Source organism: Salmo salar, chromosome ssa14 (assembly GCF_905237065.1).
Source record: "Salmo salar chromosome ssa14, Ssal_v3.1, whole genome shotgun sequence".
Classification (NCBI taxonomy): Eukaryota; Metazoa; Chordata; class Actinopteri; order Salmoniformes; family Salmonidae; genus Salmo; species Salmo salar.
In genome coordinates this window covers 16,168,153-16,190,839 of record NC_059455.1, presented here as the reverse complement: position 1 = coordinate 16,190,839, position 22,687 = coordinate 16,168,153, and the positions used below count along the sequence as shown (strand labels likewise).

Here is a 22,687-nt window from a genome sequence, read left to right as displayed (position 1 = left end):
TAATTACATCTTACCTTTTAGAAGTGTTTACTTCAGGCTGACTACTAGCATCTATTGAATTGATATTTCCCATAAATTCAATGTGCAAGTCAACTTAAAGTAGTGTATCTACGAAATGTTTTGCAACGACACAATTCGAAAGGAAGGTTACAGCTACATTTTTCCTTTTACTGTTTGCGATTCACAAATGACTATTTTGATGGGCATGATTCGATTCACCGAGACCTGACCTACTACAATGGTGAAGAACATCATTCAGTTAGTGAATAATAATCTTTCAAAAAGAATTGATTCATATTAATGAAATATTTTGAGAAATGTGAAGAGGGGAATCAGTTCTACAGTAAATTACATTTGTATGGACGAAACAAGATCAATAGCAAAGCTTTTTGAGCTGTGTTTCTCATGTCTTGACTGTTATTTTATGCGCAGTGACGCACCTGGCCTCTCCACTGCCTATCAGCTATTCAAATCAAATTGTATTAGTCACATGCGCCGAATACAACAGGTGTAGACCTTACAGTGAAATGCTTACTTACGAGCCCTAACCAACAATGCAGTTTAAAAAAAAAATACAGATAAGAATAAGAGATAAAAGTCACAAGTAATTTAAGAGCAACAGTGAAATAACAATAGCGAAACAATATATGGGGGGGGGGTAACGATACAGAGTCAATGTGCGGGGGCACCGGTTAATTGAGGTAGTACTGTATGTACATGTAGGTAGAGTTATTTAAAGTGACTATGCATAGATGACAACAGAGAGTAGCAGTGGTGTGAGGGGGGGGGACTGCAAATAATCTGGGTAGCCATTTGACTAGATGTTCAGGAGTCTTATGGCTTAGGGGTAGAAGCTGTTTACAAGCCTCTTGGACCTAGACTTGGCGCTCCGGTATCGCTTGCCGTGCGGTAGCAGAGAGAACAGTCTATGACTAGGGTGGCTGGAGTCTTTGACAATTTTTAGGGCCTTCCTCTGACACCGCCTGGTATAGAGGTCCTGGATGGCAGGAAGCTTGGCCCCAGTACAATTAGTGTTGGGGGTTTTAAACACTTCAGTGGCACGTCCTGCCTTGGAGAGGTAGCAAGGCCTAATGGTAGTCAGGTGGGAAGATATAGTTGGTTAAAGGACTGCATCACATGCCACAGGGAATGCCAAGCACACACACCAAGATGAGTGTGCCATTTGTGTTGGTGGCTTGCACCTTACATCACTTCAATGTTAACCACACTGTAAAAGTGACTGTTTTACAGACTTACAGTTAGGTCTATGTACTTTTAATTCAGACATATCAAAACTAAAACTGACTGAAAAAAAGATTGTAAGATGACTATTATAAGACTTCAAGTGGAAACAACTGAAATATGACACACAAATCCACAAAGAACATTCTTGAATCCTTGTGCGTAAAAGACGTGACACTAATTGTACTAGGCTAGATGAGTAACCATCACTGCGCAGCCCAGACACTTAACAGGGGATTTACTTCTTAGGTCAGAGCCGCCTCCTATTAAATGCTGATTGGTCGGACTCAACTAAACCATAGCGACGTGCCCTGTGTTGAGGTTAGGCATATAGTTACTTTAGATGCGTCTCGGACGAACTGGATTTTTCAGCCAACTTCAATTGAAACTTTTTTGTTGAAGAACAAACTAAATTGTAATATAGAACATAATCCAATCTAAATTCTAGGGAAGAACTTGAAGCCGTGCTGACAAGTGAGGAGAGTTGTCCCAAGTTGGATATGGTCACATTTGTTCTTCTCTACATCCCTTTTGCCTGCGACATAGTTTTCGGGTGTGTCGAGAAGAAACATACGTTTTATTGACTCTTCATTAGTTCGTCAATATAAGATAAGAGGAATATTTCGTATTGTGTGCTGTAGTTTAGTTCAAAATGGGGCGCGTATAAATAACTTATTTTGCACCAACAATTTGCGCCCTCCATCTCCAATTAATCTGTTGAAGGACCCTATATCATTTTGAGATTTTAACAACGACGAATGAAATGGCAGATGATTATGTACTACTTGGAGCGTCCGAGTTCATCAAAGGTAACAAAAATAAAAGTAGTTGCGCAACTTGGCTTGAATAACATCCACTTATTGCGCGAGAGTTCATGGACGTGTTGGTCAGGCACATCCTTAGATTGCTTTCGCCCACAAACGTTTAGAACGTGATTTAACAGCTGTTTAACTCATTTGAATGTGGAATAAATGCTTTTCATTCGTGTAGTTAGTTTCTATGAGCGTTGTTTGTTCAGTTTCTAGTGACTTTAGTACTTTATTACTCTCCTAGAACGGAAATTTGATTGCACCAGCCAAAACATAGGCCTACATGGACTCACATTTGAATGATGATAACTTTATATTTTGGGTGTTAATTAATGTTGTTTGATGTTTTGGAAGAAACAAAGAAGGCTAAATGGAAAGAGTTTAGAACCACTAATGTGGGTCATTGAGCATGGGAAATTAAATATTCTTCTTATTGTTGTTGTTGTTGTTGTTGTCTCTTTGCCTTTGTTTTACATTGTCTTCATTCTCTTACAGACAGGTTGTATTTTGCAACCCTTAGAACCAAACCGAAAACTACAGCAAACACTCACTACTTCAGCACAGATGATGAATTTCTCTATGAGAAGTAAGTAGGCCTGTTGTATGGACTACCCTCTTCAATTCAAACCACAGGTTTTCAATGGGTTTCATGTCCAGAGACCGAGAAATACTGGATACATTTCATGATGTAGTTGACCTTAACAAGTTGTGTGTGTGTGGCCAATCAGCACTATTTTCATGTAATCTGACCAAAGCAGCCGTACCAATCCTATGCAGTTTACCAAACTCCAGGGGTTTACAGTGCATTCAGAAAGTATTCAGACCCCTTCACTTTTTCCACATTTTGTTACGTTACAGCCTTATTCTAAAATTGATTAAATAAAACATTTTCCTCATCAATCTACACACAATACCCCATAACGACAAAGCAAAAACAGTTTTTTTTAAATGCTAGCAAATGTATTAAAAATGGAAAAACTAGTATTACAAAAACTTGTATTCAGACCCTTTACTCAGTACTTTGTTGAAGCACCTTTGTCAGTGATTACAACCTCGAGTCTTCTTGGGTATGACGCAACAAGCTTGGCACACCTGCATTTTGGGAATTTCTACCATTCTTCTCTGCAGATCCTCTCAAGCTCTGTCAGGTTGGATGGGGAGCGTCGCTGCACCGCTATTTTCAGCTCTCTCCAGAGATGTTTGATTGGGTACAAGTCCGGGCTCTGGCTGGGCCACTCAAGGACATTGAGACTTGTCCTGAAGCCACTCTTCCGTTGTCTTGGCTGTGTGCATAGGGTCATGGTCCTGTTGGAAGGTGAACCTTTGCCCCAGTCTGAGGTCCAGAGCGCTCTGGAGCAAGTTTTCATCAAGGATCTCTCTGTACTTTGCTCCGTTCATCTTCCCTCAATCCTGACTAATCTCCCAGTCTCTCCCGCTGAAAATCATCCCCACAGCATAATGCTGCCAGCACCATGCTTCACCATAGGGATGATGCCAGGTTTCCTCCAGACATGACGCTTGGCATTCAGGCCAATCTTGTTTCCCATGGTCCGAGTCCTTTAGTGCCTTTTGGCAAACTCCAAGCGTGCTGTCATGTGCCTTTTACTGAGCAGTGGCTTCCGTCTGGCCACTCTACCATAAAGACCTGATTGGTGGAATGCAGCAGAGATTTTTGTCCTTCTGGAAGGTTCTGCCATCTCCACAAAGAAACTCTGGAGCTCTGTCAGAGTGACCATCGGGTTCTTGGTCACCTCCCTGATCAAGGCCCTTCTCCCCCGATTGCTGAGTTTGGCCAGGCAGCCAGCTCTAGGACAAGTCTTTGTGGTTCCTAACTTCATCCATTTAAGAATGATGGAGGCCACTGTTCTTGGGGACCTTCAGTGCTGCAGACATTTTTTGGTACCCCAAAAATGTGAGCGTACAATATAGATCAGCATTTAAATTATTTATTTTATACAGTAATCTTTGCTCACCTTTATCAAGTGTATCAAAAATTTCAGAGCCAACTGTTTATTATTAGAATGTTTTATTTTACCTTCATTTAACTAGGGAAGTCAGTTAAGAACAAATTCTTACCCTGGCCAAACCCTAGCCACGCTGGGCTAATTGTGCGCCGCCCTTTGGGACTCCCAATCACGGCCGGTTGTGATACAGTCCGGAATCGAACCAGGGTCTGTAGTGACGCTTCTAAGCACTGAGATGCAGTGCCTTAGACCGCTGTGCCACTTGGGAGTCACTCAGGACACTGTAGCTCACATAGATAAAACACGTGTTGACTCTGGATTTAGGCTAACCAATAATCAGTAGGCCTAGGCCTAATGGCAACCGGTTACCATGTGTAAAATTGGATTTTATAACCTGATTTCGAATAAAAAAAAGTGTATCGCATGTACCTTATTCTGTAATTGTTAATTTACAGTATTCAGGCCTACATAATATTACCTTCCTCCACTGAAGAGTAATAGTTATGCTATTACTTTAGATACATTATTTACATTTGCTCTCTTGGGCTTGTGTCTCAGCTTCTATGCTGACTTTGGACCCCTGAATCTGGGCATGCTGTACAGGTACTGCTGTAAACTGAACAAGAAGCTCAAGGTAAGACACAGATACATTACCATTACTACAAGGGGGTTTCCTCAATGTGCACTTTACTTTCTTTCCCCTTTTGATAACCCTTTCCATTAAGTTGCTCCTGTTACTGTGTCATTGCAATGTAATTTTCAACACAATCTTTCCTATAAAACCAAACATAGAAGCCGTTTAACAAACACCTCATGATTTGAAATGTTGACAGTCTGGTTTCTTTCAGTCCTTCACTCATTCCAGAAAGAGGGTGATTCACTACACCAGCTATGACCAGAGGAAGAGGGCCAATGCTGCAGTACTTATTGGTGCCTATTCTGTGAGTGTTCATCTTCTTGTCTTTTATGTAATTCTCGTAGCCTCTTATTGTCTCTAATGCACATGCACGCGTCTGTTTCAGGTGATCTATTTGAAGAGAAGCCCAGAGGAGGCCTACAGGACCCTCATCTCAGGAAACAATACCGCATATCTGCCTTTCAGGTAAATAAACAAAACACCTCTCCAGTTAACTATTCAGTTACTCTATCGCCCAATCTTAAATGTAGAGGTCGGTAGGCTGATGCTGTGTACATAACACCCTGCATGTATGGTTCATATACAAATACTGCCAAACTTCATGCCGAATGCCTTTATGCCTAACATTTGTCAATGATAATGTTGAAATAGTGTACTGCTGAAAAAAGGAGAATATTTGTTGTTTCTTTTCTATAACTGGTATCAATGTGCTCGCATTAGACTCCGATATGCCGCAAATCACAGTTTAGCCGGGCTGTGCCACTGACAGAAATGACTCTGGCACACACATAAATACTTGCAGTTGCGCACGCACGCACATACAGTTAGAAATGAGTTGAGGTGAGAATGTGGATGAATGATGCAAAATTCCTGCAGAACTTTCTAGATTCCTGATGACTCAATGCCACATTGTAACCCCATCATCCTGACATCACAGGATGACACAACACCATACCAAATTACACTGTCACCGTTTGGGTGTATGTTGAGTAAATATCATTGGAAAAGCTTATGAGGTTAGCTGTTGAAGTGACAACCATTTCATGTTCAACAGGATGGTTGCAAATAGTGCTTTTGTCACAAGCGTTGTAGTGAACAGACCAAGGCGCAGCGTGTAGTGCTCATTCTTACTTTATTAAATGATGACACTTCAACAAAACAACCAAACGACAGCTGACAGTTCCGTAAGGTACTCAGACTATACGGAAAACAGGCTGCCTAAGTATGGCTTCCAATCAGAGACAATGAAAGACACCTGCCTCTGATTGGAAACCATACTCGGCCAAACATGGAAAACGAAACATAGAACTAGGAAACTAGAACGAATTCCCCTAGAAACAAACAAACCCCAAAACACACAAAACAACCCCCCTGCCACGCCCTGACCATTCTACTATGGCAAATGACCCCTTTTACTGGTCAGGACGTGACAGCTTTTCCATCAAGAATGTTAGGCCATTTCAACACACTGTGATGCATAGCCAACAGTAGTCTCTAAATGTGAAATTAACTCACCATTTGTTCTTCTCTTTTAGGGACGCTGCTCTCGGAGACTGCACATACAATTTGACCATCCTAGACTGTTTACAAGGAATACGCAAGGTAAAAATGCATTGTTTATTTTCAGTTGAGCCTTGGGTTGGTATTTACTATAAATAAGGATTTATTATTACTCTGTCCCTCTTGTCATGGGTATTTGGTGTCTTCCAATGCTTGATATTAGTTAGAACTGTCAGTAATAAGCATTAATAAACTATTTATAAGTAGTACATACTCTTAATAAATGAGTATTCCATCATGTATAAACAGTTATGGCATTTACAATGGTATAGCATTTAAAAATCTTATAACATATTACCCAGCCTTTTTATGAGTTTGAAAGGACCCATAGACAGGTTAAATGGCCTCAAGAATCCATTTTCTTTCTCAATTTCCCCGTCTCCCTCCCTCCCTCCCTCTCTCTCTGTCTTGTTCGCAGTGTTAATCTTTTAGTCCAATTATGCTCACAGGGAGAGAAACATGGTTAGCATGTATCAACATGGAGGAAGGGTTACATCATGGGTTCACTACAGAATGTTCCGTTCAGATAGAAATATAGTATCTAGAATGGACATGATTCTCAACTATGTAGAATATGGACTCATCTTAGTTCTCTGCGAAACATTTCTATCTGAGCATTTCAAAATGTTGCTCGCCTGAATAAATGTGCTGGTGTGCGGTGCTCACCCTAGCCTTTTAGTCTGGGACTCAATTCTTCACACGCAACCTGGTGTGTGGACTCTATATCCAGTTAATGGATTGGTTAACCAACCAATCAAGTGCCAGTGAGATGTGAAGACCAGAAGGGTTGTGCAATGGAGTGCATAATCAATAATTGAAAAAGAGAAGATGAGGAAGAGCGTCAATTTCTCCTGGCCCCAGTTTGACACAGGTCCTTGTGACTCCAAGGATATGTCTATAGTAATGACTGTACAGTGTATGTAAGTGGCTCCTAAGTACTGATCTTCTTGTGAACAACAATTAATGTCAGGTTTGATTTAATACCACCCTGTGTGCTTTTTGTTTTTACATCCGTAGGCCCTGCAATATGGATTCTTCAACTTTGAGACATTTGATGTGGAAGAGTATGAGCATTACGAGCGGGTGGAGAATGGAGACATGAACTGGATTATTCCTGGGAAGATGTTGGCCTTTAGTGGACCTCACCCAAGAAGCAAGATAGAGAATGGTGAGTTTTCCTCAGTGTCTATACATGTTTTTCATGGTTTATGGTTTTAAGAGACAATTACAGCGCTTGTCATGTCACAGGAAATGGAATGGCAGTTGATAGTACCTACATTTATTTTGCCTTTATTTAACTAGGCAAGTCAGTTAAGAACAAAGTCTTATTTTCAATGACGGCCTAGGAACAGTGGGTTAACTGCTTTGTTCAGGGGCAGAACGACAGATTTTCTACCTTGTCAGCTCGGGGATTCGATCTTGCAACCTTTCAGTTACTAGTCCAACGCTCTAACCACTAGGTTACCTGCCAACCCAAATGACTGTCCTTCATCAACCTCCACTATAATGGCACTGACCCCAACCCTGTCCCCCCCCCCTCCCTCCCTCCTCCTCCCAGGATACCCTCTCCATGCTCCAGAGGCCTACTTCCCGTATTTCCAGGAGCATCATGTAACCGCCGTGGTGCGGCTCAACAGGAAGATCTACGACGGACGGCGGTTCACTGACGGCGGCTTCGAGCACCACGACCTGTTCTTCGTGGATGGAACCACGCCCAGTGACCTCATCACACGACGCTTCCTCCACGTGTGTGAGAGCACTGAGGGTGCTGTGGCTGTCCACTGCAAGGGTGAGAGGCTGTGTGTGTGTATTAAGGACTTCATAAAGCCATCATGTACGTCATACTTAACTCTGCTGTCTGTTCAGTAGCAAATAAGATCATTATTCAGTGTTGGACTCTAGCATGCAGTGATACAGAGACTCATCACTAGAGGGCAGCAATAGGCTGATTTATCAACAGTAGGCTTACTCCTTCTCTCTCACCATTACTCTCTATGTCAAGGCTCAGGAGAAGATCCAGATGCAGACTGTTTCGAAGTAACAAAGGTTTATTACAGAAACAGGGGGGCAGGCAGACGACAGGTCAAGGGCAGGCAGAGGTCAGTAGTCCAGAGCAGAGTCCAAAAGGTACAGAACGGCAGGCAGGCTCAGGGTCAGGGCAGACAGAGGTCAGTAATCCAGGGTGGTGTGACAAGGTACAGAACGACAGGCATGGTCAGGGCAGGAAGAATGGTCAAAACCGTGAATGCTAGAAAACAGGACCTAGAGACAGGCAGGAGCACGGGACAAATGCTGGTAGGCTTGACAAAACAAAACAAACTGGCAACAGACAAACAGAGAACACAGGTATACGTACACTGAGGATAATGGGGAAGATGGCCGACACCTGGATGGTGGTGGAAACAAGCACAAAGACAGGTGTGACACTCATAAAGAACTGTCTTTTCTCTTCACTCTCACTCTTCCCCTCTGTCCATTCACAGCGGGTCTGGGTCGTACAGGGACTCTGATAGGTTGTTACCTGATGAAGCACTATCGTTTCACAGCGGCTGACGCCATCGCCTGGATCAGGATCTGCAGGCCTGGATCCATCATCGGACCTCAGCAGGACTTTCTAGAGGAGTAAGGAATAAACCCCAATATTTCACACTAAGACCCAGTGAAAGATACAGTGCATTCAGATCCCTTGACTTTTTCCAAATTTTGTTATTTTACAGCCTTATTCTAAAATGGATAACTTTTTTTTTTCTTCCTCTCATCAATCTACACACAATACCCCATAATGACAAAGCAAAAATGGACATATCACATTTACAAAAGTATTCAGACCCGTTACTCAGTACTTTGTTGAAGCACCTTTAGCAGCAATTACAGCCTTGAGTCTTCTTGGGTATGACGCTACAAGCTTGCACAACTGTATTTGGGGAGTTTCTCCCATTCTTCTCCAGATCCTCTCAAGCTCTGTCAGGTTGGATGGGGAGCGTCGCTGCACAGCTATTTTCAGGTCTCCAGAGATGTTTGATCGGGTTCAAGTCTAGGCCACTCCAGGACATTCAGAGACTTGTCCCGTAGCCACTCCTGCGTAGTCTTGGCTGTGTGCTTAGGGTCGTTGTCCTGTTGGAACGTGATCCTTCGCCACAGTCTGAGGTCCTGAGCACTCTGGAGAAAGTTTTCATCAAGGATCTCTGTGCTTTGCTACGTTCATCTTTCACTCGATCCTGACTAGTCTCCCAGTCCCTGCCGCCGAAAAACATTCCCACAGCATAATGCTGCCACCACCATACTTCACCGTAGGGATTGTGCCAGGTTTCCTCCAGATGTGACACTTGGCATTCAGGCCAAAGAGTTTAATCTTGGTTTCAACAGACCAGAGAATCTTGTTTCTCATGGTCTGAGAGTCCTTTAGGTCCCTTTTGCCAAACTCAAGCGGGCTGTCATGTGCCTTTTACTGAGGAGTGGCTTCCGTCTGGCCACTCTACCATAAATGCCTGATTGGTGGAGTGCTGCAGAGACGGTTGTCCTTCTGGAGGGTTCTCCCATCTCCACAGAGGAACTCTGTCAGAGTGACCATCAGGTTCTTGGTCACCTCCCTGACCAAGGCCCTTTTCCCATGATTGCTCAGTTTGGCCAGGCGGCCAGCTCTAGCAAGAGTCTTGGTGGTTCCAAACTTCTATTTAAGAATGATGGAGACCTTCAATGCTGATGGGGACCTTCAATGCTGTAGACATTTCTTGGTACCCTTCCCCAGATATGTGCCTCGACACAATCCTGTCTCGGAGCTCTACGGACAATTCCTTCAACCTCATGGCTTGACATGCACTGTCAACTGTGGGACCTTATATAGACAGGCGCGTGCCTTTCCAAATCATGTCCAATCAATTGAATTTACCACAGGTGGACTCCAATCAGGTTGTAGAAACATCTCAAGGATGATCAATGAAACAGGATGCACCTGAGCTCGAGTCTCATAGCAAAGGTTCTGAATACTTATGTAAATAAGGTATTTCTAAAAACCAATTTCCGCTTTGTCGTTATGGGGTATTGTGTGTAGATTGAGGAGGAAAACAATTAATTTAATCAATTTTAGCATAAAATCTGCCTCTTATATCTGTGGAAGTTTAGTACAGTAGAATATTTTTCTCCTCCTGACTCCTTATCTCTCTCTTTAGTAAGCAGCACAGTATGTGGGTGCAGGGTGACATGCACCGCACCAAACAGAAGCAGCAGCAGCGTCGCCAGCGGCCAAAGCTGGACCAGGAAGTGACTTGCCTCGTCTCCAGCATGGACGACCTGTCAATCAACACCATTCTTTATAAGTCCTTCAGCCTGGATGAGGTGAGTGACTTTGGCAGTAGTTCTTTGTATGCAGGGTTGGGTAGGTTACTTTGTAAATGTAATCCGTTAGTTACCTGTCCAAAATTGTAATCAGTAATGTAAATTTGGGATTACCCAAACTCAGTAACGTGATCTGATTACTTTCTCTTTAAGAGCATTTCCGTTATGCATCTTGTCCTGGAGGCAACTCTGCAGAGTGGTCACTAGGTGGCATACAGTAGCCACAAAGTTATACAATCTGATTTTAAACCTTAACCCTAACATTAACCACACTGCTAACCCCTAGTGCCTAACCCTAACCTTAATTTAAGACCAAATTGTATTTTTGGTTTTCATACATTTTTACAATATAGACAATCTGTGTTCTGCAGCTGGCCCATCTAGTGGAAATGTCTCAGTTCTGCCTCAAGGACAAGACTCATCCCAATAAACATCAACCTGCTTAAGAGGCATTAGAAGAAGACATAACTCAATATTACCAATTGAACAGCATCCATTGCAGGATAAATCAGAGTTTACATAGCTGGTAATAAATGGATGTTGGGTTTGACATGTAGGCTTCTTCTAACCCATTGCTTTCTTTTTGCTTGTGAAAAATGTATGCCATATGCTATAGAGGCCTATTGTTTACGTTTTTGTTGGTGACACTGATATCTTGATAATTTGCAGCTGTTTGAGTCTATCAAAAGTGTGCGAGTTTGAGCATTTGTCCGTCAGGCCTATGTATTTTTTATTTTTATTTTTTATCAGCATTTGATTGAGCAATAAAATACCCACTCGTGGTCTTATTAAATTAAACTTGTTTTTGACAGTACAGAGCACAATACCACAGGGGAGTTTAGAAGGGAGGAACTCCCTCAAACTTTTATTCCATAAACTGGGATCTGCACTATGCAGCTGTTGCAAGTGCACATTTTATACTGGCTGTCCACTGGGTCATATTAATTACGCCGATTCTGTTACAAAACGGGAAGGGACCTACCTGAATTTTCTGATAGAAACTCTTATTTTGCTCTGTTTGGTTCTTAAACGGTAAACAGATTTCTTGCTGAATACACCCCTGGTCACAAAAACAATGATTAATAATCAGCTTAAAATTCTTCTTTTCAACTATTATTGGGTTAAAATACACATATACATTTGTGAACTGCCATCCACATTCACAATCCGTAAAGCACAAATAGCTAAATGAGAGAGCAGCAGTGTGATTCACATCAATGCCCTACGTACACTGAACAGAAATACAAACACAACATGTAAAGTGTTGGTCCCATGTTTCATGAGCTGAAATAAAAGATCCCAGACATTTTGCATATGCACAAACAGCTTATTTCTCAAAAATGTTGTGTACAAATTTGTTTACATCCCTGTTAGTGAGAATTTATCCTTTACCAAGGTAATCCATTGACCTGGCAGGTGTGGCATATCAAGAATCTGATTAAACAGCATGATCATTACACATGTGCACGGGACAATAAAAGGCCACTCGAAATTGTACAGTTTTGTCACAACACAATGTCTCAAGTTTTGAGGGAGCGTACAATTGTCATTCAGACTGCAGGAATGTCCAACAGAGCTGTTGCCAGATAATTTAATGTTCATCATAATGCACTTGATGTTTCAGCATAATGCACTGCGCCATGTCGCAAGGATCTGTTTGTTCAGTGATGTTAAGATGAGGGAGGATGTTTTTTTTGGTTTTTTTTACGACCATGACCTTATTTAAATTACAACATATTGGATGATATCAGGTATGACGGGGAGACCGAGATGCAGACTATGTCGAATAAACAATAGTTTAATATTCCAACAGGAGCAGGCAATAGACAGGTCAAGGCAGGCAGGGGTCAGAAAACCAGAGGTCGGGCAACAGTACCGGATGGCAGGCAGGCTCAGGGTCTGGGTAAGGCAGAGGTCGGTAATCCATAGGGGGGCAGCGGTACAGGTCGGCAGGCAGGCTCAGGGTCAGGCAGAGTGGTCAGGCATGCGGGCTCAGAGAGTCAGGACAGGCAAGGGTCAAAACCGGGAGGGCAAGAAAAGAGAGACTAGAAAAAGCAGGTGAGACAAAACGCTGGTTGACTGGAACAAACAAGACGAACTTGCAACAGACCAACAGAGAACACAGGTATAAATACACAGGGGATAATGGGGAAGATGTGCCACACCTGGAGGGAGGTGGAAACAATCACAAAGTCAGGTGAAACAGATCAGGATGTGACAGATGACTTCATATTCCATTCACCCAGTTCAATGTAACAGCAATAGGTTTAGGCTACTACATGATACTCAAATTTTCCCTATACCCATCATGAGGTTGCTACAACCTAGCCTATGAATGAAAGTTTACAATGTACAGTTGAAGTCGGAAGTTTACATACACCTTAGCCAAATACATTTAAACTCAGTTTCACAATTCCTGACATTTAGCCCTAGTAAAAATTCACTGTCTTAGGTCAGTTAGGATCACCACTTTATTTTAAGAATGTGAAATATCAGAATAATAGTAGAGTGATTTATTTCAGATTTTATTTCTTTCATCACATTCCCAGTGGGTCAGAAGTTTACATACACTCAATTAGTATTTGGTAGCATTGCCTTTCAATTGTTGAACTTGGGTCAAATGCTTCAGTTAGCCTTCCACAAGCTTCCCACAATAAATTTTGGCCCATTCCTCCTGACAGAGCTGGTGTAACTGAGTCAGGTTTGTAGGCCTCCTTGCTCGCACACGCTTTTTCAGTTCTGCCCACAAATGTTCTATAGGATTGAGGTCAGGGCTTTGTGATGGCCACTCCAATACCTTGACTTTGTTGTCCTTAAGCCGTTTTGCCACAACTTCAGAAGCATGCTTGGGGTCATTGTCCATTTGGAAGACCCTTTGCATCCAAGCTTTTACTTCCTGACTGATGTCTTGAGATGTTGCATCAATATATCCACAACTTTCCTCCCTCATGATGCCATCTATTTTGTGAAGAGCAAAACACCCCCACACCATGATGCTGCCACCCCCGTGCTTCACGGTTGGATGGTGTTTTTCGGCTTGAAAGCCCCCCCTTTTCCTCTAAACATAACGATGGTCATTATGGCCAGACAGTTCTATTTTTGTTTCATCAGACCAGAGGACATTTCTCCAAAAACTACGATCTTTGTCCCCATGTGCAGTTGCAAACTGTAGTCTGGCTTTTTTATGGCGGTTTTGGAGCAGTGACTTCTTCCTTGCTGAAATAGGACTCGTTTTACTGTGGATATAGATACTTTGCACCTGTTTCCTCCAGCATCTTCACAAGGTCCTTTGCTGTTGTTCTAGGATTGATTTGCACTATTCACACCAAAGTACGTTCATCTCTAGGAGACAGAACGCATCTCCTTCTTGAGTGGTATGACGGCTGCGTGGTCCCATGGTGTTTATACTTGCGTACTATTGTTTGTACAGATGAACGTGGTACCTTCAGGCGTTTGTAAATTGCTCCCAAGGATGAACCAGACTTGTGGAGGTCTACAATCTTTTTTCTGAGGTCTTGGCTGATTTCTTTTGATTTCCCCATGATGTCAAGCAAAGAGGCACAGAATTTGAAGGTAGGACTTGAAATACATCCACAGGTACAACTCCAATTGACTCAAATGATGTAATTTAGCCTATCAGAAGCTTCTAAAGCAATGACATTTTCTGGAATTTTCCAAGCTGTTTAAAAGGCACAGTCAATTTAGTGTATGTTAACTTCTGACCCACTGGAATTGTGATACAGTGAATTACAAGTTAAATAATCTGTCTGTAAACAATTGTTGGAAAAATGACTTGTGTCATGCACAAAGTAGATGTCCTAACTGACTTGCCAAAACTATAGTTTGTTAACAAGAAATTTGTGGAGTGGTTGAAAAACGAGTTTTAATTACTCCAACCTACAGTGGGGGGAAAAAGTATTTGATCCCCTGCTGATTTTGTACGTTTTCCCACTGACAAAGAAATGATCAGTCTATAATTTTAATGGTAGGTTTATTTGAACAGTGAGAGACAGAATAACAACAACAAAAAATCCAGAAAAACACATGTCAATAATGTTATAAAATGATTTACATTTTAATGAGGGAAATAAGTATTTGACCCCTCTGCAAAACATGACTTAGTACTTGGTGGCAAAACCCTTGTTGGCAATCAGAGGTCAGACATTTCTTGTAGTTGGCCACCAGGTTTGCACACATCTCAGGAGGGATTTTGTCCCACTCCTCTTTGCAGATCTTCTCCAAGTCATTAAGGTTTCGAGGCTGACGTTTGGCAACTCGAACCTTCAGCTCCCTCCACAGATTTTCTATGGGATTAAGGTCTGGAGACTGGCTAGGCCACTCCAGGACCTTAATGTGCTTCTTCTTGAGCTACTCCTTTGTTGCCTTGGCCGTGCGTTTTGGGTCATTGTCATGCTGGAATAACCATCCACGACCCATTTTCAATGCCCTGGCTGAGGGAAGGAGGTTCTCACCCAAGATTTGACAGTACATGGCCCCGTCAAATGATGCAGTGAAGTTGTCCTGTCCCCTTAGCAGAAAAACACCCCCAAAGCATAATGTTTCCACCTCCATGTTTGACGGTGAAGATGGTGTTCTTGGGGTCATATGCAGCATTCCTCCTCCTCCAAACACGGCGAGTTGAGTTGATGCCAAAGAGCTCCATTTTGGTCTCATCTGACCACAACACTTTCACCAGTTGTCCTCTGAATCATTCAGATGTTCATTGGCAAACTTCAGACGGGCATGTATATGTATTCTTGAGCAGGGGGACCTTGCGGGCGCTGCAGGATTTCAGTCCTTCACGACGTAGTGTGTTACCAATTGTTTTCTTGGTGACAATGGTCCCAGCTGCCTTGAGATCATTGACAAGATCCTCCCGTGTAGTTCTGGGCTGATTCCTCACCGTTCTCATGATCATTGCAACCCCACGAGGTGAGATCTTGCATGGAGCCCCAGGCCGAGGGATATTGACAGTTCTTTTGTGTTTCTTCCATTTGCGAATAATCGCACCAAATGTTGTCACCTTCTCACCAAGCTGCTTGGCGATGGTCTTGTAGCCCATTCCAGCCTTGTGTAGGTCTACAATCTTGTCCCTGACATCCTTGGAGAGCTCTTTGGTCTTGGCCATGGTGGAGAGTTTGGAATCTGATTGATTGATTGCTTCTGTGGACATGTGTCTTTTTTACAGGTTACAAGCTGCGGTTAGGAGCACTCCCTTTAAGAGTGTGCTCCTAATCTCAGCTCGTTACCTGTATAAAAGACACCTGGCAGCCAGAAATCTTTCTGATTGAGAGGGGGTCAAATACTTATTTCCCTCATTAAAATGCAAATCAATTTATAACATTTCTGACATGCGTTTTTCTGGATATTTTTGTTGTTATTCTGTCTCTCACTGTTCAAATAAACCTACCATTAAAATTATAGACTGATCCTTTCTTTATCAGTGGGCGAACATACAAAATCAGCAGGGGATCAAATACTTTTTCCCCCCACTGTAAGTGTATGTAAACTTCCAACTTCAACTGAAGGTGCACACAGGTCGAGAGAAGTTTCTTTTGGACAAATTCAGGTATGTTTATCCCCGTTTTGTTCCATTTGCTTCCATTTAAGAAACGTTTTTCAACATAATCGGCAGAATGAATACACAACCCTGATCATGCGTAAACAGAGTTCACTCTCATAACAGCGATGTTGTATTCCTTCTCTTCCCTTCGTTTGTGGACTTCAATGCACAACAAACACATCAGCTATATGTGACCAGGCGAATATACCTTTCCAAGCCAAACTGCTACACACAGCCTACATCGTTGTCACCATATTAGCTAAAGTAACGTCATAGCTGATAGAACTAACGCGTTAGTAAACCTGCTACAATCATGCATTTCACTGGCGGGCCCCGGTGGCAATACATTTGTAATAGCAAAAGCTTACCTTGACTTGGAAGAGTTCCAGTGTTGTTTTGGACAGTCATAGCTACCTAGTTAACATATTATCCCTCCGTTTGAGCAGGGTGTTTCAGTAGGCTAAACTAGCTGCATTTGCTAGCTAAGTAAGTGAAAGTGGAGAAAAAAATCTTTCTCTCTTGCTTCTCCATCATTTTAGAAGAAATGAATTTGTTCAAAACTGTTCAACTATTGTCTTTCTCTCTCTATGTCAACTACTCACCATATATTATACACTGCAGTGCTAGCTAGCTGTAGTTTATGCTTTCAGTACTATATTCATTCTCTGATCATTTGATAGGGTGGACAACATGTCAGTTCATGCTGCAAGAGCTCTGATAGGCTGGAGGACGTCTTCCGGAAGTTGTAATAATTACTGTGTAAGCCTATGGAAGGGCTTGAGAACCATGAGCCTCCTAGGTTTTGTATTGAAGTCAGAGGAGGATGGAAGCTAGCTGTCCTCCGGCTACACCATGGTGCTACCCGACAGAGTGCTTCTGAGGCTACTGTAGACCTTCTTTGAAAAATAGTGTGTTTAATCAGTTATTTGGTGACGTGATTATATTTAGTATAGTTTTATCCAAAATGATCACTTTTTTTGGGGGGGGGGGTTCGCCCAGGGAGCCATACAAGCTAGAACCGCCACTGCAAGTCACGACCACTCACACTGTAGCCTAAACGTAGTCCAGTTCAAAGTGAATGATCTATATATGGCAATGGCTATTTACATATAGGCCTACTGCAGCTCTGATTGGTTATGGTGCACCGGTTTGTGTAGAGTACAGGCCGGATTCATGCCTGTCAATGCAATAGAATCCTACTCCAATGCGCTCTACCTACAAGACAATCTCTAGCATAGTAAATTTAGCATACTATGTCTTCATTGTTTGTTTTGTTACGGTATGTTACATTGAATGTGGCTAATATTGCCACAGTAAAGCGAAACGTTGATAGTGTTAACTAAAGGGGAAAACTCTGGAAAATTGAGTGAAATTCAATCTAGTGCTTCTTTGCGAGGGCTGAGGGGAGCTGAGCGCCCACGTATGTGTGCAGCTTAGAGGAACATTGCCATTGAGCATGTTTTGGATGCTCTGGATCGACGTGTACCACAGCGTGTTCCAGGTCCTGCCAACATCCGGGAAATGGTGGTGACACCAGATACTGACTGGTTTTCTGATTCACACCCCTACCATTTTTTTTTAAGGTATTTGTGACCAACAGATGTGAAATCCAAATATTAGGGCGTAAATTAATTTATTTCAGTTGACTGATTTCCTTATATGAACTGTAACTCAGTAAAAGCTTTGAGACTTTTGCATGTTGTGTTTATATTTTTGTTCAGTTTAGATAATAAGTGATATCCGAATCGCCCGTAGGCTACAGCACTGCAGTCGTCCTTACCTCCAAGCATTTATTCAAGTTGGATAATCTTTGATTGCTGACAGCAGTCACTCCATTGGAAGACATAGCTTGGACTATAGCCTTCAAAAGCCTATTCCTGCTCTTTTCCCGAGATCCATCAAACGCATGGTGTGTCATCATAGTGGTCTCTGACTTGTGGTCAGACTCGCTCAGGCAGAACATAAACTTGAGCCTTTTTTCAATGCTGATTTGAATGTCATTGAGAAAACAAAAAGGTGTCCCAAAAAAATGATGACAACATCCTTTCTGAATTTAAAAGTAATCCTAGAAGTAATCATCTAGTTTTTCAACAGTATCTGTAATCTGATTACTATATTTTTGCTGGTAATGTAACATATTAGTTAGTTTTTTTGTAATCTGTTACATGTAACGAATGACATCTAATCTAATCCGTTACCCCCCATCCCTGTTTGTATGTTTTACTTTATTTATAGACCTAGACAGTTATAACAACAAAAACAGTACAACCCCAACCCCTCATTCACTCCCTCCCTCCCTCCCTCCCTCCCTCCCTCCCTCCCTCCCTCCCTCCCTCCCTCCCTCCCTCCCTCCCTCCCTCCCTCCCTCCCTCCCTCCCTCCCTCCCTCCCTCCCTCCCTCCACACCCTCCACACCCTCCAAACCACCCACCCACCAAAGCAAGTTAAATAGGACAGAAAAACAGAAACAAACAATAATAGAAACAAAAACAATGGGGGAAAAAGTTCTATAAAAATTCTTATCAGCACAAATGGCCACTAGAACAGACATGACCGCTTACCAAACTATGCAAGTTACACTAAGTAAAATACTTTCCACGTATTGTGTTAATGGGGACTAGGTTAAGTCAAACTATTGTTGGGACCCATGCACAGTGTACCTAACCTTATCCAGAGCAGAGATGACATCACCTCCTTAACCCACTGCATAAAGGAGGGCAGCTATCGCATTTGCCTGATGCGTGATAGCATTCTGGTCTAGGGGAAGTACCCCAAAAATGGCAGGGACCGGGTTAGTGCTAACAGTTGTATTACACATATGTGAGAATGCCTCTCAAATGGGGTCCCAGAAGCCACTCAAAGATTGGCATGACCAAAACATATGTCCCACAGTCGCTGGACTCTGGTGGCATCTCAAACACTTGGTCAACATTTGGGTGTATTTTTCCCAATCTGTCATTTGAGTAATGGAGACGGTGCAAAAGCCCATGCCTTATGCAAAATGATGATGTGTGGATACATTCAATACTTTAAGTGTCAGGTAGATCGCCACCTATGTCTTGCTCCCATGCAGATTTTGTATTTGCAAAGGAAGGCGGATTAATATTCTGTATTATGTCGTATAGTCTGGAGATTGTGCCCTTCAGATAAGGGGTAAGATCTAAGCACCTCTCGACTGGACACTTAGTGGGCTCAAGTGGAAATAAAGGGAAATGTTTTTTGGCAAAGCTGCGAGTTTGCAGGCATCTAAAATAAGTGTTTTTTGGGAATATTATGGTCAACCCTCAGAGTATCGAATGAGACGAATGTGTTATCAACAAATAGGTCACAAAAAAACACCAGACCGTTCCAATGCCAGAACTAGAATGCCGTGTCAATCTGTGACGCTGGGAAGAGATGATTAGATGTTAATGGAGAGAAGCCACCTGCTTGTTAAAGGCTAAAGTGACTTTGGAATTGGGACCAGATTTTAAGGGAGTTCTTAACAATGGGGTTCAAAACATGGGTGCCAAGGTTCATGGGCATTGGGGAGTACAGGAGCGAGACCGGAGAAGTTGGAATGCTTGACTGTAACTCTATGATGGCCCAAGTTTTCAAATGTAGAAACCCAATAAACACATTTAGATATATTTGCTGACCAGTTGTAGTGTAAAAAAGCCTGCGGGCTTAGGTCTGTCTAGATATACCTTTCTCATTCGTGGATTTGACTTATTCCAAATGAAGTTGGAAATGTAGCTGTCCAGTTGTTTGAACAACGACTTTGGCAGAAAAATGGGAATCATTTGGAATATGTACAAAAACGTAGGCGGTACAGGCATCTTAACAGAATTGATGCGACCTGCTAAGGAAATGGGAAGAGACAACCACCTTATGAAATCCTGCTCAGTGCGCTCCAGGAGTGTTTTCAAGTTATGTTTAAACAGAGCCTTAAATGAGCGTGTGACCTTTATCCCCAAATAAATAAAGACCTGATGCTCCACCTTAAATGGGAAATTGGCATCCCAATTCCTTCTGCGAACTGAGACGAAGGAGCACACTTTTTGTTAGGTTTAGCTGATAACCAGAGAATGTCCCAAAACCTGTCTAAGCATGTCTAAGAGAGAGGGCATAGACTCCACAGGGTTAGAGATGTATAAAAGAAGATTGTCTGCATATAAGGACACCTTGTGAGTTATGTTGCCCCTTAGTATTCCCTTAATCCTCTCCTCCACCCGCAGGACGATAGCAGAGGCTTATACAGACATAAGCAACCCTGCCCTATAAGCAACCCTACCCTATACGGATAAACAGCAACCCTGCTTGGCCCTCTGTGGAGAGGGAAGTAGCTGGAGGTAACATTGTTGGTGCAAACAGAAGCCACGGGGGACGAGTACAAAATCTTAATCCAGGAAAGGAATGACGGGCCAAACCCAAATCTCTCTAGTACTGCAAATAGATATTCCCAGTCAACCCGGTCGAAAGCCTTTTCAGCATAAGAGATGACAACCTCTGGCTGTAGAGCTGAGTGGGCAGAATAAAGAACATTAAATAGGCGCCGAATATTATAGATAGATTGCCTAACTGAGATAAATCCTGTTTGGTCAGAGTTAGTTTGTATGTTTTTTTTATTTTTTTAAATGTGATTTTACAATTTGAACGGGGTGTCCTGGGTCTTGTTCTGGAGGGTGTAATGTCACAGAACTTTCAGATAGAAATGTATTGTGCAACACAGGGCTGCCAAACTCAACCAGTGCACGGGCCATATTGAAAAAGCTCAACGAATTTGCGGGCCAGACATAGCCTATTATATTTGTTAAAACATTTTTTTTGCATAGTCCTACTTGCTACCCAAACTGGCCATTGTACTATTACAAAAATGATGTCCCTTTTATAATGTCCACTTATCTACGTAGGATTCTGCATATCGCATTTTAACATATTGAAACAAAAGAAGAGATATTTGTCCAGTCTTTGCTGCTACGCTTGTGCATTTGTCTATATCCTGTGACCTTAATCAAAAAGTATTTCATAACTCAAAATAACAAAAACATAGCTTGGTTGTTGTAACATTTAAGCTTAACGTTTTTTTCATTTCTTGCACTGCATGGATCACTGGTGGGGTAGAATGCAGCATTGCTGGTGCACTCAAAATGTCTTGCGGTTGAGTAGCTAGCCTAGGCTGCTTCTCAAATAGGCCTGCATGTTTCTCCTTTGCATGGTGTTTTGTTTTTTGGTTAGTCATTGTCAAGCTGCAACATATTTGCCAGACCGCAACATATACTGCTCAAAAAAGACAAGACCATGGTGATTGCCTACGGAGCTGTGAAGGGAACGGCACCTCCATACCTTCAGGCTCTGATCAGGCCCTACACCCAAACAAGGGCACTGCGTTCATCCACCTCTGGCCTGCTGGCCCCCCTACCTCTGAGGAAGCACAGTTCCCGCTCAGCCCAGTCAAAACTGTTCGCTGCTCTGGCACCCCAATGGTGGAACAAGCTCCCTCACGACGCCAGGACAGCGGAGTCAATCACCACCTTCCGGAGACACCTGAAACCCCACCTCTTTAAGGAATACCTAGGATAGGATAAAGTAATCCTTCTAACCCCCCCCTTAAAATATTTAGATGCACTATTGTAAAGTGGTTGTTCCACTGGATATCATAAGGTGAATGCACCAATTTGTAAGTCGCTCTGGATAAGAGCGTCTGCTAAATGACTTAAATGTAAATGTAAATGTAAAAAAATAAAGGGAACACTTAAACAACACATCCTAGATCTGAATGAAAGAAATAATCTTATTAAATACTTTTTTCTTTACATAGTTGAATGTGCTGACAACAAAATCACACAAAAAGAATCAATGGAAATCCAATTTATCAACCCATGGAGGTCTGGATTTGGAGTCACACTGAAAATTAAAGTGGAAAACCACACTACAGGCTGATCCAACTTTGATGTAATGTCCTTAAAACAAGTCAAAATGAGGCTCAGTAGTGTGTGTGGCCTCCACGTGCCTGTATGACCTCCCTACAACGCCTGGGCATGCTCCTGATGAGGTGGCGGATGGTCTCCTGAGGGATCTCCTCCCAGACCTGGACTAAAGCCATTTATTGACATTTATTGTCAATCAGTGTTGCTTCCTAAGTGGACAGTTTGATTTCACAGAAGTGTGATTGACTTGGAGTTACATTGTGTTGTTTAAGTGTTCCCTTTATTTTTTTGAGCAGTGTATATAGAAATGATAGAAATGTATCACGGGCCAGATTTGGCCCGCGGGCCTTGTGTATGACACGTGGTGTTACATATAGGACTATCTGTCAGGTACAATAATGATTCAGGTCAGTTTTATTCATTGCATTATAATCTGAAATGTTCTGACCCTGTCTAAGTCTCTTGAGGGCTGGTATTTTGCTAGGATGTGAAATGATTGCGACTGCATGTCTTGGTTTGTCGCCCTCCCTCTGTCATCTGCAGAATAACTACAGGGAGTGTCTGACCCAAGGAGATAAACTCAGGGATTTGAAAGGTCGTCGCTCATCCAGGTCTGCCACCACTTCACGGTATGTGCGTGCGGTGTGCGAAAGTGAATGTGTTAAAACA

The 22,687-nt window shown here is 42.5% G+C and overlaps 1 protein-coding gene and 1 long non-coding RNA gene across 4 annotated transcripts in view; one reads left to right on the top strand and one right to left on the bottom strand.

The window, feature by feature from the left end:
* LOC106568875 (dual specificity protein phosphatase CDC14AB) overlaps positions 1-22,687 on the top strand; it is a 48,646-nt gene that overhangs the window by 23,225 nt on the left and 2,734 nt on the right. Inside the window, exons 1-11 of one of the 3 annotated variants that reach the window (XM_014139643.2) lie at positions 1,014-2,051; positions 2,547-2,637; positions 4,574-4,649; positions 4,849-4,956; positions 5,038-5,117; positions 6,188-6,254; positions 7,230-7,380; positions 7,771-8,001; positions 8,696-8,834; positions 10,382-10,547; positions 22,562-22,647. In XM_014139643.2, coding sequence (XP_013995118.1) covers positions 2,006-2,051; positions 2,547-2,637; positions 4,574-4,649; positions 4,849-4,956; positions 5,038-5,117; positions 6,188-6,254; positions 7,230-7,380; positions 7,771-8,001; positions 8,696-8,834; positions 10,382-10,547; positions 22,562-22,647 — 1,241 coding nt within the window. In that variant the 5' untranslated portion in view covers positions 1,014-2,005. Of the gene's footprint in view, positions 1-1,013; positions 2,052-2,546; positions 2,638-4,573; positions 4,650-4,848; positions 4,957-5,037; positions 5,118-6,187; positions 6,255-7,229; positions 7,381-7,770; positions 8,002-8,695; positions 8,835-10,381; positions 10,548-22,561; positions 22,648-22,687 lie in introns of those variants that run through there. The other 2 variants (XM_014139644.2, XM_045693985.1) reach the window with 2 other exon arrangements.
* Positions 8,152-8,827, bottom strand: LOC123726658 (uncharacterized). Its single transcript, XR_006758752.1, has 3 exons — positions 8,734-8,827; positions 8,569-8,598; positions 8,152-8,474 (listed from the first exon to the last, which is right to left on the bottom strand). It is a non-coding gene; the product is annotated as an uncharacterized lncRNA (long non-coding RNA).